Source organism: Benincasa hispida, chromosome 1 (assembly GCF_009727055.1).
Source record: "Benincasa hispida cultivar B227 chromosome 1, ASM972705v1, whole genome shotgun sequence".
Taxonomy (NCBI): Eukaryota; Viridiplantae; Streptophyta; class Magnoliopsida; order Cucurbitales; family Cucurbitaceae; genus Benincasa; species Benincasa hispida.
Genome location: NC_052349.1, coordinates 45,101,068 through 45,119,932, shown reverse-complemented (window position 1 = coordinate 45,119,932; position 18,865 = coordinate 45,101,068). Strand labels below are relative to the sequence as shown.

The 18,865-nt window shown below is 36.5% G+C and overlaps 1 protein-coding gene across 5 annotated transcripts in view; it reads right to left on the bottom strand.

Annotated features, from left to right (window-relative positions):
- LOC120073339 (histone-lysine N-methyltransferase, H3 lysine-9 specific SUVH4) overlaps nucleotides 1-18,865 on the bottom strand; it is a 48,403-nt gene that overhangs the window by 12,490 nt on the left and 17,048 nt on the right. For all 5 annotated transcript variants that reach the window (XM_039026135.1, XM_039026152.1, XM_039026159.1 and 2 more), the window contains exons 8-11: nucleotides 16,698-16,796; nucleotides 1,936-2,034; nucleotides 699-748; nucleotides 493-581 (exon numbers count right to left, since the gene is read on the bottom strand). In XM_039026135.1, the coding sequence (XP_038882063.1) occupies nucleotides 493-581; nucleotides 699-748; nucleotides 1,936-2,034; nucleotides 16,698-16,796 (337 nt within the window). The remainder of the gene's footprint in view (nucleotides 1-492; nucleotides 582-698; nucleotides 749-1,935; nucleotides 2,035-16,697; nucleotides 16,797-18,865) is intronic.

Below are 18,865 nucleotides of genomic sequence, written 5' to 3'. Positions count from 1 at the left end.
GATACACATTTTCAAGATAGAGATAGTAGAAATGAAATATCCAAAAGAATTATATTAAACATCTTGGGTTTTTGTTGAAGAACATAAGTTCTTGAAAGGGGAAAAAATTATATGGAAAATATATTGATGAAAAATATAATTTGATCAGATATCATATTTACATGTCAGAAAAGACTGAAAAGTACAGCAACAAATACCAGTATGCTTACGTGTGTAAACAAAAAAGAATAGAAGTATCAGAGTGAAAATATTTCTTGTAGTAAATGCTACAAAAAGTAAACCAAAAAAACAATGTTCAAAACAAGGATGGTGAAAAGAGAAAGGACACAGCCAATATGTTCTCCTTTCCTACCAAGGAAGAGAACTAGCAGATGAAACAACTTCCAATGTACCAGACGCACCACCAATCTAGTACAAGAATATCTAAACCAAGTCTGTAACATTGATCAAAACGACTTAATCCCATCAAACCAACTTTGTTGTTTCACTTGCCTATGGGTGCAACAGGTGGATCGTCAACCAAATTAGTAGCTGGAATAGGAATATCCTCCTGACCACCAGTGATATCCTCGCACACCAACCTTGGAGCATTTAAATAAAATAAATAATCAATGAATAAACAAAACACACATAAATGATCCTTTAATTTTGAAATAACCCTAAAGTATGTCTTTGCATTAGCTTATTTAATTTCATACCCACGTATTTCTGAAACTGACTTGGGAACCCGACCATAAATAAATTGAACCTGTCACAAGAAAAAATGTTTATATTGATCAAGGCACAGACAAAGAATATCTCCCCTCCATCATTATACATGCGCTCAATAAAGTGTATTAGGAAATCTCAAATTTGTAATACAAATGACCTAGAGCCCATTTGGATTGACTAGAGAAAAAAGTTTTTTTCAAAAAGATTATTTTTATTTAAACTCTTTTGATAAAAATTGTTGTTTCAAAAACTATTCTGAATGATTGTCAAACAACTCAATTTTTTCTAAAATGACTTATTTTGCAAATTAAACACTTGAAAAGTTAATCTAAACACACCCTAGGCAATTAACAATAGAGAAAAAAGAATGTAGGACAGGACAACATAAAAGGAAACAAAATAATTAGGCTGAGGGAAGGAAAAATAATAACAGAGAGATAAATAAAGAAACGGTTATGTACATAACGAGCATGGGCAGAAATAGTGAAACGGAGGGAGAGACTAGAGATCGTGATTAGATAGAAAAAAAGATGCCAGGTGTAATGAAGTTTCAAACATTCTTAGCTAAAAGGGATCTAGTAAAATGGGATAGCAATTTTGTTTTGTATAATAAAAACAGGGACTAATAAAATTACTTTTTCCTTCTAATTGGATATATGCAATTTTAGTCCTCTTATATAGGAGAAAGACCTTTTACAAATATGGAAAGAATAAAGCAATAAAGGATAAATATTTGAAAAGTTATATTTATATACAAATATAGAAATTCCAACACGGGGAAGCTTTTTTTTTTTTTTTTTTCATTTTTAAGAAACAAATTTCATTGTTGCATGAAATTTACAAAAGAGCAATAGCCAAAGCCAAAGGAGTTGCAAGATATTTCTCCTATTGGTCAAAAGTGAAGTGAGGTTATATGAGCTATAGAAAGATGTACATTTGCACTAAGACGACATATGAGCTTCCCTTTTCATTGGTAAAACATGTTGTGAGGTTATTAAGGGACTTTTCATTGGAAGAAAATGAAAGGATACATGCTATCCTAAAGCAAAGACAAGGGCCAATGCAAAGGAGTTTACAAATGAACTCCACTTGACATAAATCAACATGAAGCTAACGGTAGAATCTTGATAAAAAGTGTGCGAAATGGAAACAGTATTGTTAACACAGACTAAGCCATAAGAATTTTTCAAACCAAAATAGTTATTAAATCAGAGAAGTATAGACCTGGTTTGTAGTCAACAGCGCCTGTCCTTCAATCCGCCTAAGACGAAATTTAAACACAGTAAATCCAGAAATACCTTTCTCTGCCCAATACTGTATAACCTGTGAAATACAAAAGTACTTAATCAATTGAATAATAAACATAAACTTCATGCCATAAGAAGCATTAAAATCACGTAAGTATCAAGTTATTATTTTAATTGAACAATGTACGCTCACTTCTTGAAAAAGTTTAATGAACAGAGCCGAACCATATCAATCATCTAGCATCATATTTCAGGAGTCCTCAGATAATGACTATATTTGAGTAATTCGTTAACTGAAAAGCAAAAACTAAGGCTCCATTTGATAATCATTTGGTTTTTTGCTTTCAGTATTGGAAAATTAAGCTCATACCTTCCACCTCTAAATTTCTTTTCTTTTTTTTTATAAGTGTTGAAATACGTTGAATTAGCCCTAAGGGCATTTTTGTAATTTACACTATATTTGCTAAATTAGGGTTTCACCTCATTTTATTTATATCTGAGGTTGGGGTCTATTGTAAGTATGAAATTAGAATAATAAGGCCTTTTCTATCGTGGTTTTTCTTCCCTGAATTAGGGTTTTCCACGTAACCTCCTTGTGTCGTTTCCTTCTTTTCTATTTCAATAACCCTGATAGAAGAAACTCAGTCATTAAATTTGATAGGTGAAGGTACACTGGCAGACACGACTAATGTGGCTGTGATTCAAGCAATAGTTGATCGGTATCTCCAAACCTCATCCCAGGCGGCGCAGCCGAACAGCTCCAGTCGGTGCGCCGATCAGCTCCCAGACACAGCCGTTCCAGCCGAACATCATTAATGAGGGTCCCTCAACGTCGCACGCGATCGATTCTTTCACTTCACACACGTTTGGCCTTTCGACTTCGCACGGGATCGGATTTGCTCCAGGCGGCCGTGGGTTTGCTCCAACTGTCGGGTCGGGTCAAATCAGCGCGTTTTTTTCAACCCAACAGCCGATCGTCGAGCCCTCTATCCATTACCCACCGTCGCAGTCGTCTGGGAGCAACATCGATCACAGGCTGCCGTATTTTGCCGCTGGTGGACTTCCGACAGTAGCCTCTTCACAATACCATGGTGGACAACCTCTTCCTCATGTGTACCCAGTTCAACCTCAATTTCGAATGGGTGATTCCGTTGAAGAAAATCCCATGACCTATGGACAGAAACATTCCAGATCTTCTCATGGTGAACTCCAACAACAATTGGTTAGTCTCCAACAACAGATGGCCACCCTTGGAGCCAGATTGAATGACCATGATTCTTCCCCGATGTATTCAAAAAATCCGGTATCAATGTTTCCTACTCTTCCTACTACTAATCTTTTATCTGGGACTATAGGAAATTCTGCAGGAATGATCACGGGAGAGAAGCTGAATGGACAAAATTACTTTTCTTGGTCCCAAACAATTAAAATGGTTCTTGAAGGACGCCATAAGTTTGGATATTTGACTGGAGAGATACCGACGGGGACCAAATCCTGGGGATCCTCAAGAGCGTGTCTGGAAGGCAGAGGATTCTTTGCTCCGCTTGATGTTGATCAGTAGCATGGAACCACAAATTGGGAAACCTTTACTCTATTCAGCCACTGCCCGAGATATTTGGATGCAGTCCGACGGTTATATTCGAGGCGTCAGAACGCATCCCGCCTGTATACTCTACGTAAACAGGTTCATGAATGCAAACAAAGGAGCATAGATGTAACATCATACTTTAGCAAGATGTCGTTGTTATGGCAAGAAATGGATCTATGTCGGGAGATCATCTGGAACTGCCCGCAAGATGAAATTCAATACTCAAAGATAGAAGAGGTTGAGCGTGTGTGTGATTTTCTTGCAAGGTTGCACCTCAAATTTAATACAGTTCGGAGTTGAATACTAGGGTAGAAACCAATACCGTCTCTCATGGAGGTTTGTTCAGAGGTTAGATTGGAAGAAGATAGATCAAGTGCAATGAATGGGACGGTGTTACCACTGTAGAGTCAGCTGTCTTTGGGATGAAATCCGTTGGATCTGATGGTGACAAGCAGAATAGTAAAACACACCCCAGTGTGAGCATTTGCAAAAAAACAGTGACACACGAAGGATCATTGCTGGAAATTACATGGTCGCCATCCGAATGGTAAACGTCGCCCTCCAAATGACAAGTCGAAATCTGGTCGTGCTCTAGTGAGTGAATCAGTTGAGGGGACGCACAACCTCAGACACAGCCTCCAGTGACCAACCTTGGTGATTCAGGTACCATAGGGATCGGAACAGTTGCTCAATCAAGTAACCCTCAATCTTTTAGTTTCCTTGTTGAAGGGAATGAGTTAAGGATTCTAGATTCATGAGCGACCGATCACTTGACTGGCTCATCCAACCGATTTCTCTCATACTATCCAAACATTGGAAATGAGAGGATTCGAATTGCAGATAGGTCCTTTGCTCCTATTGCTGGAAAAGATAGACTATCACCATTTCAAGGATTAACTCTACAAAATGTCCTACATGTGCCCAAAATTTCTTACAACTTGTTATCAATAAGTAAAATTACAAAAGATTTGAACTGTAGAGTTGTCTTCTCACCAGATGCTGCTTTGTTTCAGGACTTGAGCTCGGGGAAGACGATTGGCACTGCCTGATATGACAGAGGCCTCTATTTCCTTTCTGAAGATGCTTCCTCCAAGAGCTTGTTTAGGACTAGTCTTTTATCTTTTTTTACTATGTCTGAAACAAATTATTTATTGTGGCATTTTCGTCTTGGACATCCGAGTTTTCAATATATGCGATATTTGTTTCCTCATTTATTCCATAATGTGAATGTTTCTTCATTATCTTGTGATGTCTATATACGTGCTAAACAACCTCGTGTGTCTTTTGTTTCTCAGTCCTATAAACCTACCCAACCTTTTCACCTGGTCCACAGTGATGTTTGGGGTCCCTCAAACATCTCTACCCTGTCTGGTAAACGGTGGTTTGTAACTTTCATCGATGACCATACCCGACTTACATGGGTATATCTCCTTGCTAATAAGTCCGAGGTTCTACCTACCTTCAAACAATTCTATACCACTATATTAACACAGTTCAACACAAAGATTGTCATTCTTCGGAGTGACAATGGTCGTGAGTTTGTTAATCACACCCTCCAGAAAATTCTAGTGTCAAAGGGGATCATCCATCAGAACTCGTGTGCATATACTCCACAACAAAATGGAGTGGCTGAATGGAAAAATCGTCATCTCATTGAAGTTGCTCGTTCCTTGATAATTCCAGCGTCTCTTCCTTCGTACCTGTGGGGAGATGCGATTCTTACCGCAACTCATCTCATTAATAGAATGCCTTCACGAGTTCTAAAGTTTCAAACTCCTCTTAAGTGCTTCAAAGAATCCTATCAGTCTATCCGTCTTATTCCTGAGGTTCCTCTTCGTATGTTTGGGTGTACAGCTTTTGTTCATACTCATGGTCCACATCGGACTAAGTTTGCTCCACGAGCTAAAACATGTGTGTTTGTCGGGTATCCCCTTCATCAACGAGGGTATAAATGCTTTCACCCATCTTCCAGAAAATATTTTGTTACTATGGATGTCATGTTCTTGAAGATAAACCGTTCTTTCCCATTAGTCATCCTCAGGGGGAGACCACGAATGAAGAGACTAACAATTCCACATACTCCGTACCTATTAGCTTCAATCTTGAGCCTAGTCCTAATATTCCTGACTTGAGCCTAGTTCGAATATTCCTGGACCTAGTCTACCTAGTCTTGAACCTAATTCTGCTCATGCTGTACCCGTGTCTGTCCTTCCTACTAGACAAGTACCCTGGATAACATACTATAGGAAGAATCTCAGAAAGGAAATTCAGGAAACCCCTGGTGTTCCAGCAGAAAATGTCCAAGCGTCGGAACCAACTCAGGTTCAAGATCCTGTTGTTTCAGAGGAGATTCTTGAAGAGAAGTCTGAGAACATAGAAAATGATGAGACGAGCTCAGAGAAGGTTGAAATTTCAAGAGGTAATGAGGTGCTGAAAGATCATCAAGAAGATGCAGAATTGTCTCAGAAGTCTGATACTAAAGAGAGACAAACGAAAACTGATAACTATGATACCACTCTGGATATGCCAATTGCTTTGAGAAAGAGAACCAGGTCATGTAGAAAATATCCTTGGCATAGTTTTCTAACCTATAGTAACTTATCTCCTGGTTTTAAGACTTTCATTACTCAACTGGATGCTCTAGCAATACCTACCAGTGTACATGCGACCATAGAAGTTCCCGAGTGGAAAGCAACAGTAATGGAGGAAATGAGAGCTCTCGAGGCAAATAAGACTCGGGAGTTAGTAGCTCTCCCTAGAGGTCACAAAACAGTTGGTTGCAAATGGGTGTTCACAGTGAAGTATAAGTCTAACGGGACGTTCAAAAGATATAAGGCCAGATTAGTTGCTGAAGAGTTCACTCAAACGTATGGGATTGATTATTCATAAACCTTTTCCCCAATGGCTAAGTTAAACACGATTTGTGTTCTTCTGTCTGTCGCCGTAAATAAAGATTGGCCCCTACATCAATTAGATGTAAAAAATGTCTTCCTAAATGGTGAGTTAGAAGAGGAAGTTTACATGAGTCCACCTTCAGGTTTCAAAGCTAAGTTTGGGAATCATGTTTGCAAACTCAGGAAGTCCTTATATGGGTTGAAGCAGTCCCCTAGGACATGGTTTGACAGGTTCACTGTGTTTGTTAAGTCCCAAGGGTTTGTTCAGGGGCATTCTGATCATACCTTGTTTACCAAAAAATCATCCTTAGGGAAGATTGCTGTGTTGGTGGTGTATGTTGATGACATCATCTTATCAGGAGATGACACGACAGAAATTGCTAAGCTAAAACAGAGGATGGCAGGTGAATTTGAAATCAAGGATCTTGGTAGTTTGAGGTATTTTCTCGAGATGGAAGTGGCAAGATCAAAAGCAGGAATATTTGTATCTCAACGGAAATACACTCTGGACTTGTTGAAGGAAACAGGAATGACTGGATGCAAACCCATTGACACTCCTATTGAGGTCAATAGCAAACTGAAAAGCATTTCGGAAGGAGTTCTTGTGAATAAGGAGAGGTATCAACGCTTGGTAGGAAAACTAATTTACTTATCTCATACTAGGCCCGACATCTCCTATGTTGTGAGTGTGGTAAGTCAATTCATGCAGAGTCCATATGAAGAGCACATGGAAGTTATGACTCGAATTTTGAGATACCTGAAGTCCACCCCGAGGAAGGGTTTAGTGTTCAGAAACATGACACACGGAGCATCGAGGCGTATACTAACTCAAATTGGGTCGGATTTGTGACTAATAGAAAGTCAACCTTAGGGTACTGTACCTTTGTGTGGGGAAATTTGGTAACTTGGCAGAGTAAAAAACAGGGTGTAATGGTCAGAAGTAGTGCTGAGGCAAAATATAGAGCTATGAGTCTAGGAGTGTGTGAAGAAATCTGGTTGCAGAAAGTTTTATCTGATCTTCACCAAAATAGTTCGGAGCCCATGAAGCTGTATCAAGGTTGCCATCAGTATTGCGAATAATCCCGTGCCACATGATAGAACCAAACATGTGGAAATTGACAGGCACTTTATTAAAGAGAAGTTAGACTGCGGAGCTATCTGTATTCCCTATGTACCTTCAATCCAACAGGTTGCAGATGTTCTTACGAAAGGGTTATCGAGACAGACGTTTGAAGCTTGTATTAGCAAGTTGGGTCTTGTCGATATCTACGCCCCAACTTGAGGGGGAGTGTTGAAATACATTGAATTGACCCTAAAGGCATTTTTGTAATTTATACTATATTTGCTAAATTAGGGTTTCACCTCATCTTATTTATATCTGAGGTTGGGGTCTATTGTAAGTATGACATTAAAATAATAAAGCCTTTTCTATCGTGGTTTTTCTTCCTTGAATTAGGGTTTTCCACGTAAACTCCTTGTGTCGTTTCTTTCTTTTCTATTTCAATAATAAGAAACATTTCAATAATTAATGAAAAGGAGAAACCCCAAAACCCAATAGGCAATTACAAGAAGGATTTCCAATTGAAGACAAAATAAAATAAGTTAAAATGATCAAAAGGGTGCTTATCTTTGCACCAATAAAAGGCAGTAGATAAACAAAGAGTCCAAAAGAAAGCATGCAGAATAGCTAAACAAATCGATTTTTTGATACCACCAAAAGGATGACCCACAATAAGAGATGTCAAGATATCAAAAATACGATTAGAGCATGGCAAAGACCAACCAACAGCCTCCAAGATGAAGTTTGATTCAATAAAGTTGTTATTGAACATTTGGATTGCTCGTTTCGTTTTAGAAATAACCTAAATTCAATAAATTAAGATCCATGACTATTACATGAATACTTGAACTTTATGTGGAGACATAAGATCAAGTTCGCGTAAATAGTCAAAATGATCTATAGTATATAGATAAAGTGGGTACTTTATTCTGGGGACACTATTATATGTAGCCCATTTTGTAGATGTTACAATTGTTGTAAAGTGTTACAGACGAAATGATCCTAATTCGTTCATGTGAAGACATACGAGTGGAGACATTCTACACAAAAAGTTTGTATAAGATCGAACTAAGATATTAGTCCCTTTTACTTTATAACGTTGTTTACTTCTTAAGATGACTATTTTAAAGTGATGACCTAGGTAACTTGACCTTAATTCTGAGCTAACTATGAATTCCTGTTTATCCGAGTGAGAATTGGCTCAATAGCACCGACTCAATAAACCTCCCATTTCAGGTGTAAAACCGGATAGATAGCTAGGGACATAGGGTGTAAGATGGAATCCACTCCTACCCGCTTTTAAGGATAGTAGAGAGGTTGTTCCCTTAAATGCTGACTCTGGGTCTTGAACAAGGGGTCACACCCTCTCATTGGCCCGAGAAGGACTCAATTTAGTGATTCACAAACCAATTGTTCATAAGAGGATCAGTGGGACTTAAATAACAAGATGTAATCTCAGGGGTAAAATAGCCTTTGAACTAATCGTTATTACGAACAACCTGTGAAGGGTTGACTTACTAATCATGGTTATATCAACTGAACACAATATATCTATCGTGAGAGAAGTACAACTACTGGGTTTTGGTGAAGTGACCTGATAGTTGATGAATGTTGGTTAATTAGGTTAAAGAGTTTAACCGATTAATCTCAAATCGTTGTAGTCCATGATCTGTAGATCCATTAAGTTCCCACTAACTCACAAATAGATTAAATCTTAAAATAGAGTGATGAGGAAATTTGAAGTGCTCAATTTTGAATTAAGGAAATTAGTAATTATATATGATATGATTACACATTTAATTATCAAATTAAACGAAATTGGAGAACTGAATAATATTTAAAATTGATTTAAATATTAATTACATAAATAGGGATTCATGATAGTGAAATTAGTATTATATTAATTTAATATTAGATATTAAATTATTTTAATCAATTAAATTATTTAATTAATTAAATAAATTTTATTTAAAATTAACTACTTGAATTAATTTTATTTAAAATTGAAAATTGAATTTTATGAAAAATCAAACTTCAAAATCAATTTTGTTTTTGGAAATTTAAATTAAACAAATGAAAATTTGATTGTTTTTTAAATTAGAAAATTGGATTTTCCTAATAAGTGGGTTTATCCCTCTTTTACCACTTTGAATCACAATTCCACTCAATTCCTCCAAGTAGAAGGTGTCAAACTCTTGGGAAGAGTCTTGGCATGCTAAAGAGTCATAAAACTTAGCTAGTTGTGTTGAGAAATGGCCATGCAATCGGGTTTTGAGAGCTGAATTGCAGAAAAAATAGTTCTTCCCTTTCCAAGCTAAAAACCAATCTTTTTCCTCAAAGATTCCCCAAAATTAAAACTCATTTTGAATCTCATAATTCAATCTAAGGTCCAAGAGAATAGTAGGGAAGATCCATTGATGGTCCACAACTTTTGGAGTCAAAATTGAAGTTGATTTCGTGGATTAAAGAAGTTCTACAGAGGTATATCTGAAATCCTCTTTTTAGTTCTTGAACGTACTTTCTTAGTTACTAAAATTGATGAATTAGAATGTTTAATGATTTTGTTTGCTTCTGCTAATTGCATGCTAACTCCAACACTCGGATATCTCAAATAGGTTGACACTCCCTTAGTACTCTCATCATATCCAATAAAAAGGAACAAACCAAGAACAAAGTCCCAAAAATAGCTTGGGACCAATATAATGCCAAATTAATACAATCTAAATCCTGGAGCTAACACAATGACTTAATAACATAATACAACCAATAGAAACACTAAACAAAACCATCTAAATATTACTTAAAAAGAAAGATGAAGGCCTTCCAATTAAGACTGATGTCTTGTATAGAGAAATCTTCAAAAGCTTTCGAATGTGAACACCATGATGAAGCATTAAGCCAAGCTATCTCAAATCTAAACATCCTAAGGGGAAGTTTTGTCATGAAAAATTCTTTGATTTCTTTCGAACCACAACTCAACTTACAAGGCTTTTACTACATTAATCCAAATTAATCTTGGTTCTTCTTTGAACTTAGGGCCGGTCAGTAGTTGAAGAACATTATCTTTAAAAACATTACCAAGATCCCAGCTAAGGTTGAAACAATTAAACAATTGAAGCCAACAATTTTAGCATAACCGCAACTAAAAAACAAGTGCTGCAAATCTTTGCAAAGCAAGGAGGTCAACCTTGTGGAGATAAACAATGAGAGGGGAGTTTCATTTGCATTACAGATGCATAGTTGAGAAGCCCATTTAACATTATCCAAATTGCAACATTTATCCTTTGAGGGCTTTTAGTTTTCCACAAAGCCAATTCCAGCCATTTCCCAATGGGAGAGGCCGTGGAAAGATGTTTGACAAGGGATTTTACCGAAAATGAACCATTAGCTTCTAATTCCCAAAATCTTTATCAAGATTTGTTGTGAGTGATTTTGTAGATACAAGACCAACAAGGATTTGAAAATCATCTATTTCTTCTTCCTTGAGTAATCTTCGAAAGTTAATGGACCAAGACGCAAGTGCAAAATCCCAAAACTCATGGACAGCTCCATTCAGATTTAAAGAAATTCTATAGTCTTGGGAAGGAATTTTTTACAGGTATTTTATCCAACCAAGGATCATGTCAGAATGCAATTCTTCTACCATTACCAATTTTGTAGGTTGACAATGATTCAATTTTTAACCAAGTCCTTGATATGCTAATCCAAGGACTACGAAGGTTGCAAGTAACTTTTCCATTGGTATGCCACCCAAACAAGCTTCTACCACGGGTACTTTTTATAACTTGGCTCCATAAGGAATTCTCATCGTTAATAAGTTTCCACCCCAACTTAGCTAAAAGACTTGAATTCTCAATTTTCAATCCTTCAATACCAAGTCCACCATCTTCTTGCGTTCAGTTAACTATGTCCTTTACTAAATGGCTCCATTTGCCTCCCGAATGGCCTTCCCAGAAGAAATTCCTCATTAATCTTTCAACGATTAAGATCACCTTTTTTGGCATAAAGAAAATAGATATGTAATAAGTAGGGATGTACAAAAGGACAAACTCACAAAAAGTGGCACAGCCTCGTCTAGGGAGGTTGTATCTCTTCTATTTATCCAATTTGCCTTGAATTTTATCAATCACTGGCTGCCAAAATTCAACCTGTTTGGGATAATCTCCGAAAGGTACCAAGATACAAAAAAGGAAGGTGAACGACCTTGCAATTCAATCTGGACGCCGCTGAAAACTTGTTATCGTCAATATTGATGCCACATAATACAAATTTCTCCCGATTAACCTTTTGCCCTTATCTTATGCCCCTCGAAGCTTTGATTCTTCCCCTTGGCCTTCCGTTTATGAAGATTGAATATTTTGGGTTAGACACAACCAATTATTCACAAAATCCATCTTCAATCAAAGTTCTTTTCAACAAGAATTTTTTCAAGAAAAACCCAATCTACACGATCAAAGGCTTTCTCTAGATCAAGTTTTAAGATCCACCCATTTTTCTTCTTAGAACGGTAATCTTCCACCACTTCATTGGCTATGAGAACCGGATCTAGAATTTGTCTTCCTCCCATGGGAGCACTTTGAGTAGTTGCAATTATACATAGTATAATTTTCTTTAAGCGCTCAGCTAACACTTCTGCTACAATTTTGTATGTCAATGTAGTTAAACTGATTGGTCTAGAATATCTTATCAAGACAGCATCTTCTTTGTTCTTAATCAAGCTAATGAAGTTCTCCTTTACACAAGAGCTTAGCTTATCATTTATATAAAATTCCTCAAATAAATCCATGAAATTGTCTTTGAAATAATCCCAAAATTTTATGAAGAATTCTATTGTAAAGCCGACAGGTCTGGTGGCCTTGTTTTTTCCCAACATCTACAAAGCAATTCTAATTTCCTCGAGGGTAAATCCGACTACCAACATGAAATTCTGATTTCGGGCAACCTTAGGCCCTTGCAAATTAAAGGAATAACTTTAATACCCGGTGATTTGGAGTACATAGAAGAGTAGGATCCCAATATTAAGTCTTCAATTTCCTTAAAAAGACCTTGTTGATACTCCTTGATCGTTGATCAATTCTAAAATCATATTCCTCTTTTTCTTTGCGTCCAAGAAAACGATGGAAAAATTTAGAATTTTCATCTCCCAAATTCAACCAATTTAACTTGCTTTTCTGTCATAAATTTCTTTCTTCTATTTGATAAAGTGATAGCAATTCTCCTTTCAAGGAGAGTCTCATATCCCTTTCCAAAACAAAATTTTTTGGATTTTCTCCTTCTAAGTCCCAATTTTCAATTTCTTTTAGCAAAGCTCCCTTTAATCTTTTCTTTTTATACTCAAAATCAACATTTCAAGTCTTCAAGGCAGCCTTGATTTTCCTTTAACTTAGAGAAAATAACGAAACCATCCCAACCTTGTTGAACCTTCAAACTCAATACTCTTTCAATAACTCTACAGCTTTCTTTAATGTCTAGTCAGCTATTGCAATTATTAGAGATTAAGAATCTATCAAGATTCAAGCGAACATGATACAGTATTTCCTTCTCGTGACTATGTAAAACGACCGTTGTTAAGTGGAATTTCCATTAACTTTGTCAAATCGATGAAGTTATTAAACTTCCTCAGTCCTCTTATTAATCTCCCCACCTAGTGATATTAAAATCCCCTCCAACAAAGGTTCATCACAGTAATCTAAAAGTGAAAGTAATTCTGGCCAAATGTATTTTCTTTCTCTACAATCAATAGGTCCTTAGACATTTGTGATCCAACATGGTTTCTTACAAACACTCGTGCATTTCACGAATATAGAATAGCCTCCTTTTAGCACTTCAGTAACTGAAATTTTGCTTTCATCCCACATAGTTAGAATTCCTCCAGATTTTCCAAATGCATCAACAAAGGCCCAACCAATGTCGTTTGAGTTCCATAACTCCTTGATAAAGCTAACGCCAAATAAATCTTTTTTAGTTTCTTGGATCAAAACCAAATCCAGGTTTATTTTCTTTAAACTTCTTCTTAGAGCCAATCTTTTGAAGTCATCTCCAAAACCTCTTGTGTTTCACGACAGTATCTTCATGCTAGGACAACACTATAAAGGAACTCTTGCATTCGACTTCAACTTCCACCACTGATAATAGATTTTGTGGAATTTCCTTCTTATCAATAGGTTGAATGGGTGATGCACTTGCATTTCCAATCACTTGTCCTTCTCCTCATTGAAATAGGCACTATAAAGCATTATAATGGCCATCATAAGATTCTTCCTCCTCTTGGAAAGCCTATAAATCTGATTTTTCTAACTCTTCACTATTGACACTGACTATAGAATCTCCATCTGAATCAAATTTTTGGTTTTGAACGACAACTTGTTGAGATTCCGAGGTACCTCGCACAAAGATTACATTTGAGCCAACAATTTTGAAATCAAAATAAGAGAAAGAACAAGATTTAAAATGAAAAATATATGAACTAACCGGAGAGGACCTAGGAATTTGGACTTTAATGCAGCTTTCTTCAAGCAACTCTGAGTTTATCATGGATGTCTAAACATTGCAAAAGTTGTCTTCTTCCTTATGAAATGCTTTTGGAAAGGTCTGAACAAGTGAGCTTTGCTTTTAGGCTTCAATGCACAATCAAAAGATGGTGATATACCTTTCTTGGAGTAAGGGAACAATGAAACATCTACGAAAGACTTCTTCATCCCTTCGTCGAATGATGATCCAAGGACATGGTGGTTAATAAATGAAAATGACCGTTGATCTTCTTTGGATATCTTTTCACCTAGCAAGAAATTTTCCGTTGGACTCAATTGGCAGGAATTCGAAACAATTTTTCTTAGGCGGCTCAAAGTTCGAACAACCAACTGATCTTAATTTCAGCTTTGAAGAGGGAGGTACTACAAACAAGGCGACTTTAGGCATGTCTTTATGGACTTGAGAATGTATCTTAGAGATAAAGTCAATTCCAACCGTTTTATACTTTTGGCATTCCATCGAGAGAAGAACAAGGTGCTTTTTTTGAATTCCAACTTTCGTGCCTTCTGATAGATAGGTTGTTCAACTCCTTATTGTGACTGTAAATCCATCACTATCTCTTTCCTCTTTAGATTAATATTTGTGTTCACATCAAACCGGTTTGGGCTTCTGGTGTATTGCTCCTCTGTCCACAGTTGTGATATCTTATCTTCCGACGAGCATGGTGCCTGAACGTTTCCTTGATTCTTCTTAAATCTAGACACAAAGGGGTTTCTTGAGAAGTTGGTTGTATTTCCTGCTACTTCAAGGAATGCCCATTTCGAACTAACGTTGAAATTTCCACCCTTTCATCTTTCATAACTTGAATTAATCGAACCAAATCAATTGGATTTGAAAAATCTTTAACAAGTAATTCACCTTTAACTTTGTTAGAAGGATCCATTGACTATATTACCATAGTTTAGAAAAATGTTTCCACGGCTTACATCTAAAATTTCTATTGTTGCAGGCATAAATCCACAAAGATTCTTTACTTGAATTTTTGCTTCAACTACATTAAGCAGATTCGACGTTCATTCCAAATTGATTCCAATCCTCCAAAGTAGGCACTTATAACTTCAAACGTATGCATACACCAATAGTCTAAAGGTGGATTTCTTTGAAATCCACCCTCAATATTTTTCAACAATTTCGGACGACTATGCTCTAGTTTAATCCACTTTTTGAACTTCAAATGGAAATGATCAAACTCCTGCCACTTTCCTGGGTGCTCTATTAATTCTTCTAGATTTCCACATTCCAATTTTATCAAGGCACTTTCTGCAGATAAGGAGTTGATTATGATGTCGAAGTTGAAGAAAAGCTTTAACACTTTGGATATCTCAGGCCAATTATTAAATCCAAATAATCTTGAAACGATCTATAGATTGCTAAAATCTTCTTTGAAAACTTCAGTACTCTTTTGGACCCACTAACCTGTCTTGCTCTATTTTTCAACTTCTAAAATAGGGGAAGGTTGCTGCCCATTGTGAATGCTGGTGATCATGCTCTATTTTTTTAATGGTAAAACAGAGCTTCCTGAAATTTTCTTGTTTCTAACAATGACAACATAGCTGACATCTTGAGTCGAGTTATTACGCCAAAATGATGTATAATCAATTTTTAGCTTCAAGAAATCCCTTAGCATGTTAACAAAGGATTGCCAACCATAGATTGAATCACACATCGAGATGTGAATGAAAAATCTTCTTCCTGATGCTGGCCATACTACACATCTCATTAACCAACCCCATGATTTGCTAAGCTTAGACAATTTTGTTACAACGAATTCATCTCTTCCATTCCTTATAAAACAGCTCGAGATTGGGATCTTAATCATTTCTAATATGTTATCCACGAACTAGATGAGATGCAATTCAGATAGGATGAGTTGCTTGCTGACTTTTACATCTTCGACGAAAAACTTTCCAGGAATTTAGCTAAGAATTCAACCCTTTTATTTAAGAAATATGCAAATCATTATAAGAAATTGAGAGAAAATAAGCTTAATTTTCAAAAATCAAAGGCAATGGCTCCCAAACGGGGCCTAAAATACTATTGAACATGCAGGACTTTTACCTGAATCCTTGTTAGAGATCAAATGTCATAACATAACAGCAGATGAAAATAAACGATCCATCGGTAGGTGATCTGAACTATACAACTTTTCAACATGATAGTAAAAACTTGTTTTTTATTTGGAATTTGGCTAAGAATTCAACCCTTTTATTTAAGAAAGATGCAAACCATTGTAATAAATTGAGAGCAAATAGGTTTAATTTTCAAAAACCAAAAACAAAGGTTCCCAAACGGGGCCTAAAATACTATTGAACGTGCCGGACTTTTACCTGAATCCTTGTTAGTGATCAAATATCATAACATAACAGCAGATGAAAATACTTAATAATCCATCGGTAGGTGATTCTGAACTATACAACTTTTCAACATGATAGTAAATATTAACATGCTAAATAAATTGAGCACTACACTGCATGACATTGAAATAATGCAAATGTAACTGAAACTTAATACTGCTAGAATGCGCTATATAGTAGGACAGTGGTTTATTATGTCTAATTGAAAACTGTACTACCTCTATGTGATAGGACTATTGAATCTAACGAATAAAGAAAACTATAGAATCTTTCATGTTAAAAGATTAGAATCTTTCATGTTAAAAGAAGTACCTTATACAAGCCATCATATGTGTAAAGTTTCCCACAGTAACTAGTAGCTGATTCATGCCCCCGGACCACTCTAACTGGGACAGCTTGCTCAATACAATTCTGGATTTAGGGGAGAACCAGTCAGACAAAGATCTAAACTTAAAACCACAAAAGCTCCACAATACAACCAAATGCGTAGATTGAGGAACAAAGTTAGAAAAGTAGTCTTCACAGAGGACATCAAAAACGACAAAATAATAAATTGTTCATTATTTCCTTTATTGTGAAATTTTATATTGTACTTATTGTATTATATTTGCTATATTTTATTCTTTCCTTATTTGTAATTGGGTATTTCTTCTATTTAAGAAACTCTTTCCTCCTAAGATTAATAAGAGAAAAAATAATGTTTTTTTAGCATAAATAAACATAAGATCTTCAAACTACCTTAATAACCTGCAAAAAGGACACCAAAACATCCAACGATTAAATTACATAATAAAAATTTAAGACAATGGAAGGATCTGAAGTAAGCTCAATGGTTTTATTAATAATGAAAGTAACAACTATCATTCAGAAAAAATAAAAGAATACAAGGGCATATAAAAAACTATACCCACAAGAAGGGAGCTCCTCTATACGAAGGGACTCCAACTATGAAACAAGATGTCTATAGGAAATTACAGAAATCCTTTGAAATCGAAGTCCAAAGAAAAACATGAAAATGAACGAGGGACCAAACATCCGAAGGGTCCCTCCATTTCCCTAAACACTCTCCCATTCCATTCACCTCACAAAACCCATAAGATCGTGCCCACCCATGCACACCATAAAAAACAACCTTTCCTCCCAAAAAGCGAATTGAGCAGAAACTCGTTGATCATAGCACTGACGTCTCTATGTCGAGCAATCATCAAACCAAACGTCTGAAAAAAGAATCCCGAACACGAATCACATACAGCACCAGAGAATATGGTCCAAATCTTCCTCCACCTTCCGACAAAGAATACAACAAAAAAGCCCAACAAGCGAAGACATCTTCCTCAAAAGCCTATCCAACGTGTTAGCTCATCCGTTAAGCACCTACTATATAAAGAACTTCACCTTCCTATAAATCTTAATCCTCTAACAAACCAAATGAACAAAAGAAAGTACCCTTAACCCCCTTAAACAGGCACTTGAAAGGGTGAAGGTCATGTTTACTAACAATGATCTTATGCCACAGAGAATTAGACTCAGAGAAAAAGCATCAAAGCCCCTTGGCTAGTAAAGCATTGTTTCACACCCTAAGATTCCCAATTGCAAGACCACCTAAGGACTCCAACCTTTCGATGATCTCAAAACTAACCAAATGTGATCCTTTGCCTTTTCCTTCTTTTCAACCCCTTCCCAGGAAGTCACACATCACTCCAAACTCTTACACACCTCACAAGGAACCCTAATGAGGGAGAAAAAATATACAAGGATACCAAAGCAGATTTGATCAAAGTAAGTTTACCAACTTTAGGGAGAAAAAGAAACCTTTCTTCCACGAAGTTAACCAATTTCAAACTTTATCAACCATTGGGTCCCAAAGAGCAGTAGACTTTGGATTACTTCCAAGAAGAAGACCAAGGTAAGATGAGGGAAGTCTGCCAAGTGCCAATCTCACATCCAACCACATTTGCCCAACTTCTAAGCTTCTCCTCATCACAATTAATTCCCATAATACGACACTTTCCCCTATGAATCTTCAACCTCAACATCTCTTCAAAGAAAGCAAGAACATGATTTAAGATCAAGAACTATCCTTTCAAGAGCAAAAGAATAAAGTATCATCAGTAAATTGGAGGTGAGATAAGATAACCCTATCCTCCCCCGCCTCAAAAGGCTCAATAACATTGTCAATGCAAGGTCTTAAGGAAGGAAGGTATCCTTCTAAAGCTTGATTTGTAAAAGGCTTATGACAAGGTTGCCTGGGCCTATCTAGATGTCATTCTTGAGCTAAAAGAGTTTGCCCAAAGATGGAGGAGGACAACGAAGAGTTTTGTCAATTTTATGTCTTATTAACTCCTTACATTATAGGTCCCAAGAGTTACACAATTCCACAGACTACATAACTCCTTAGAGTTCACAACTCCACTCCTTACCTTAAACGCCCCCTAGAAGCTTTTGGCATCAACATGTGTCTTCCTAAAAAGATGGATAGG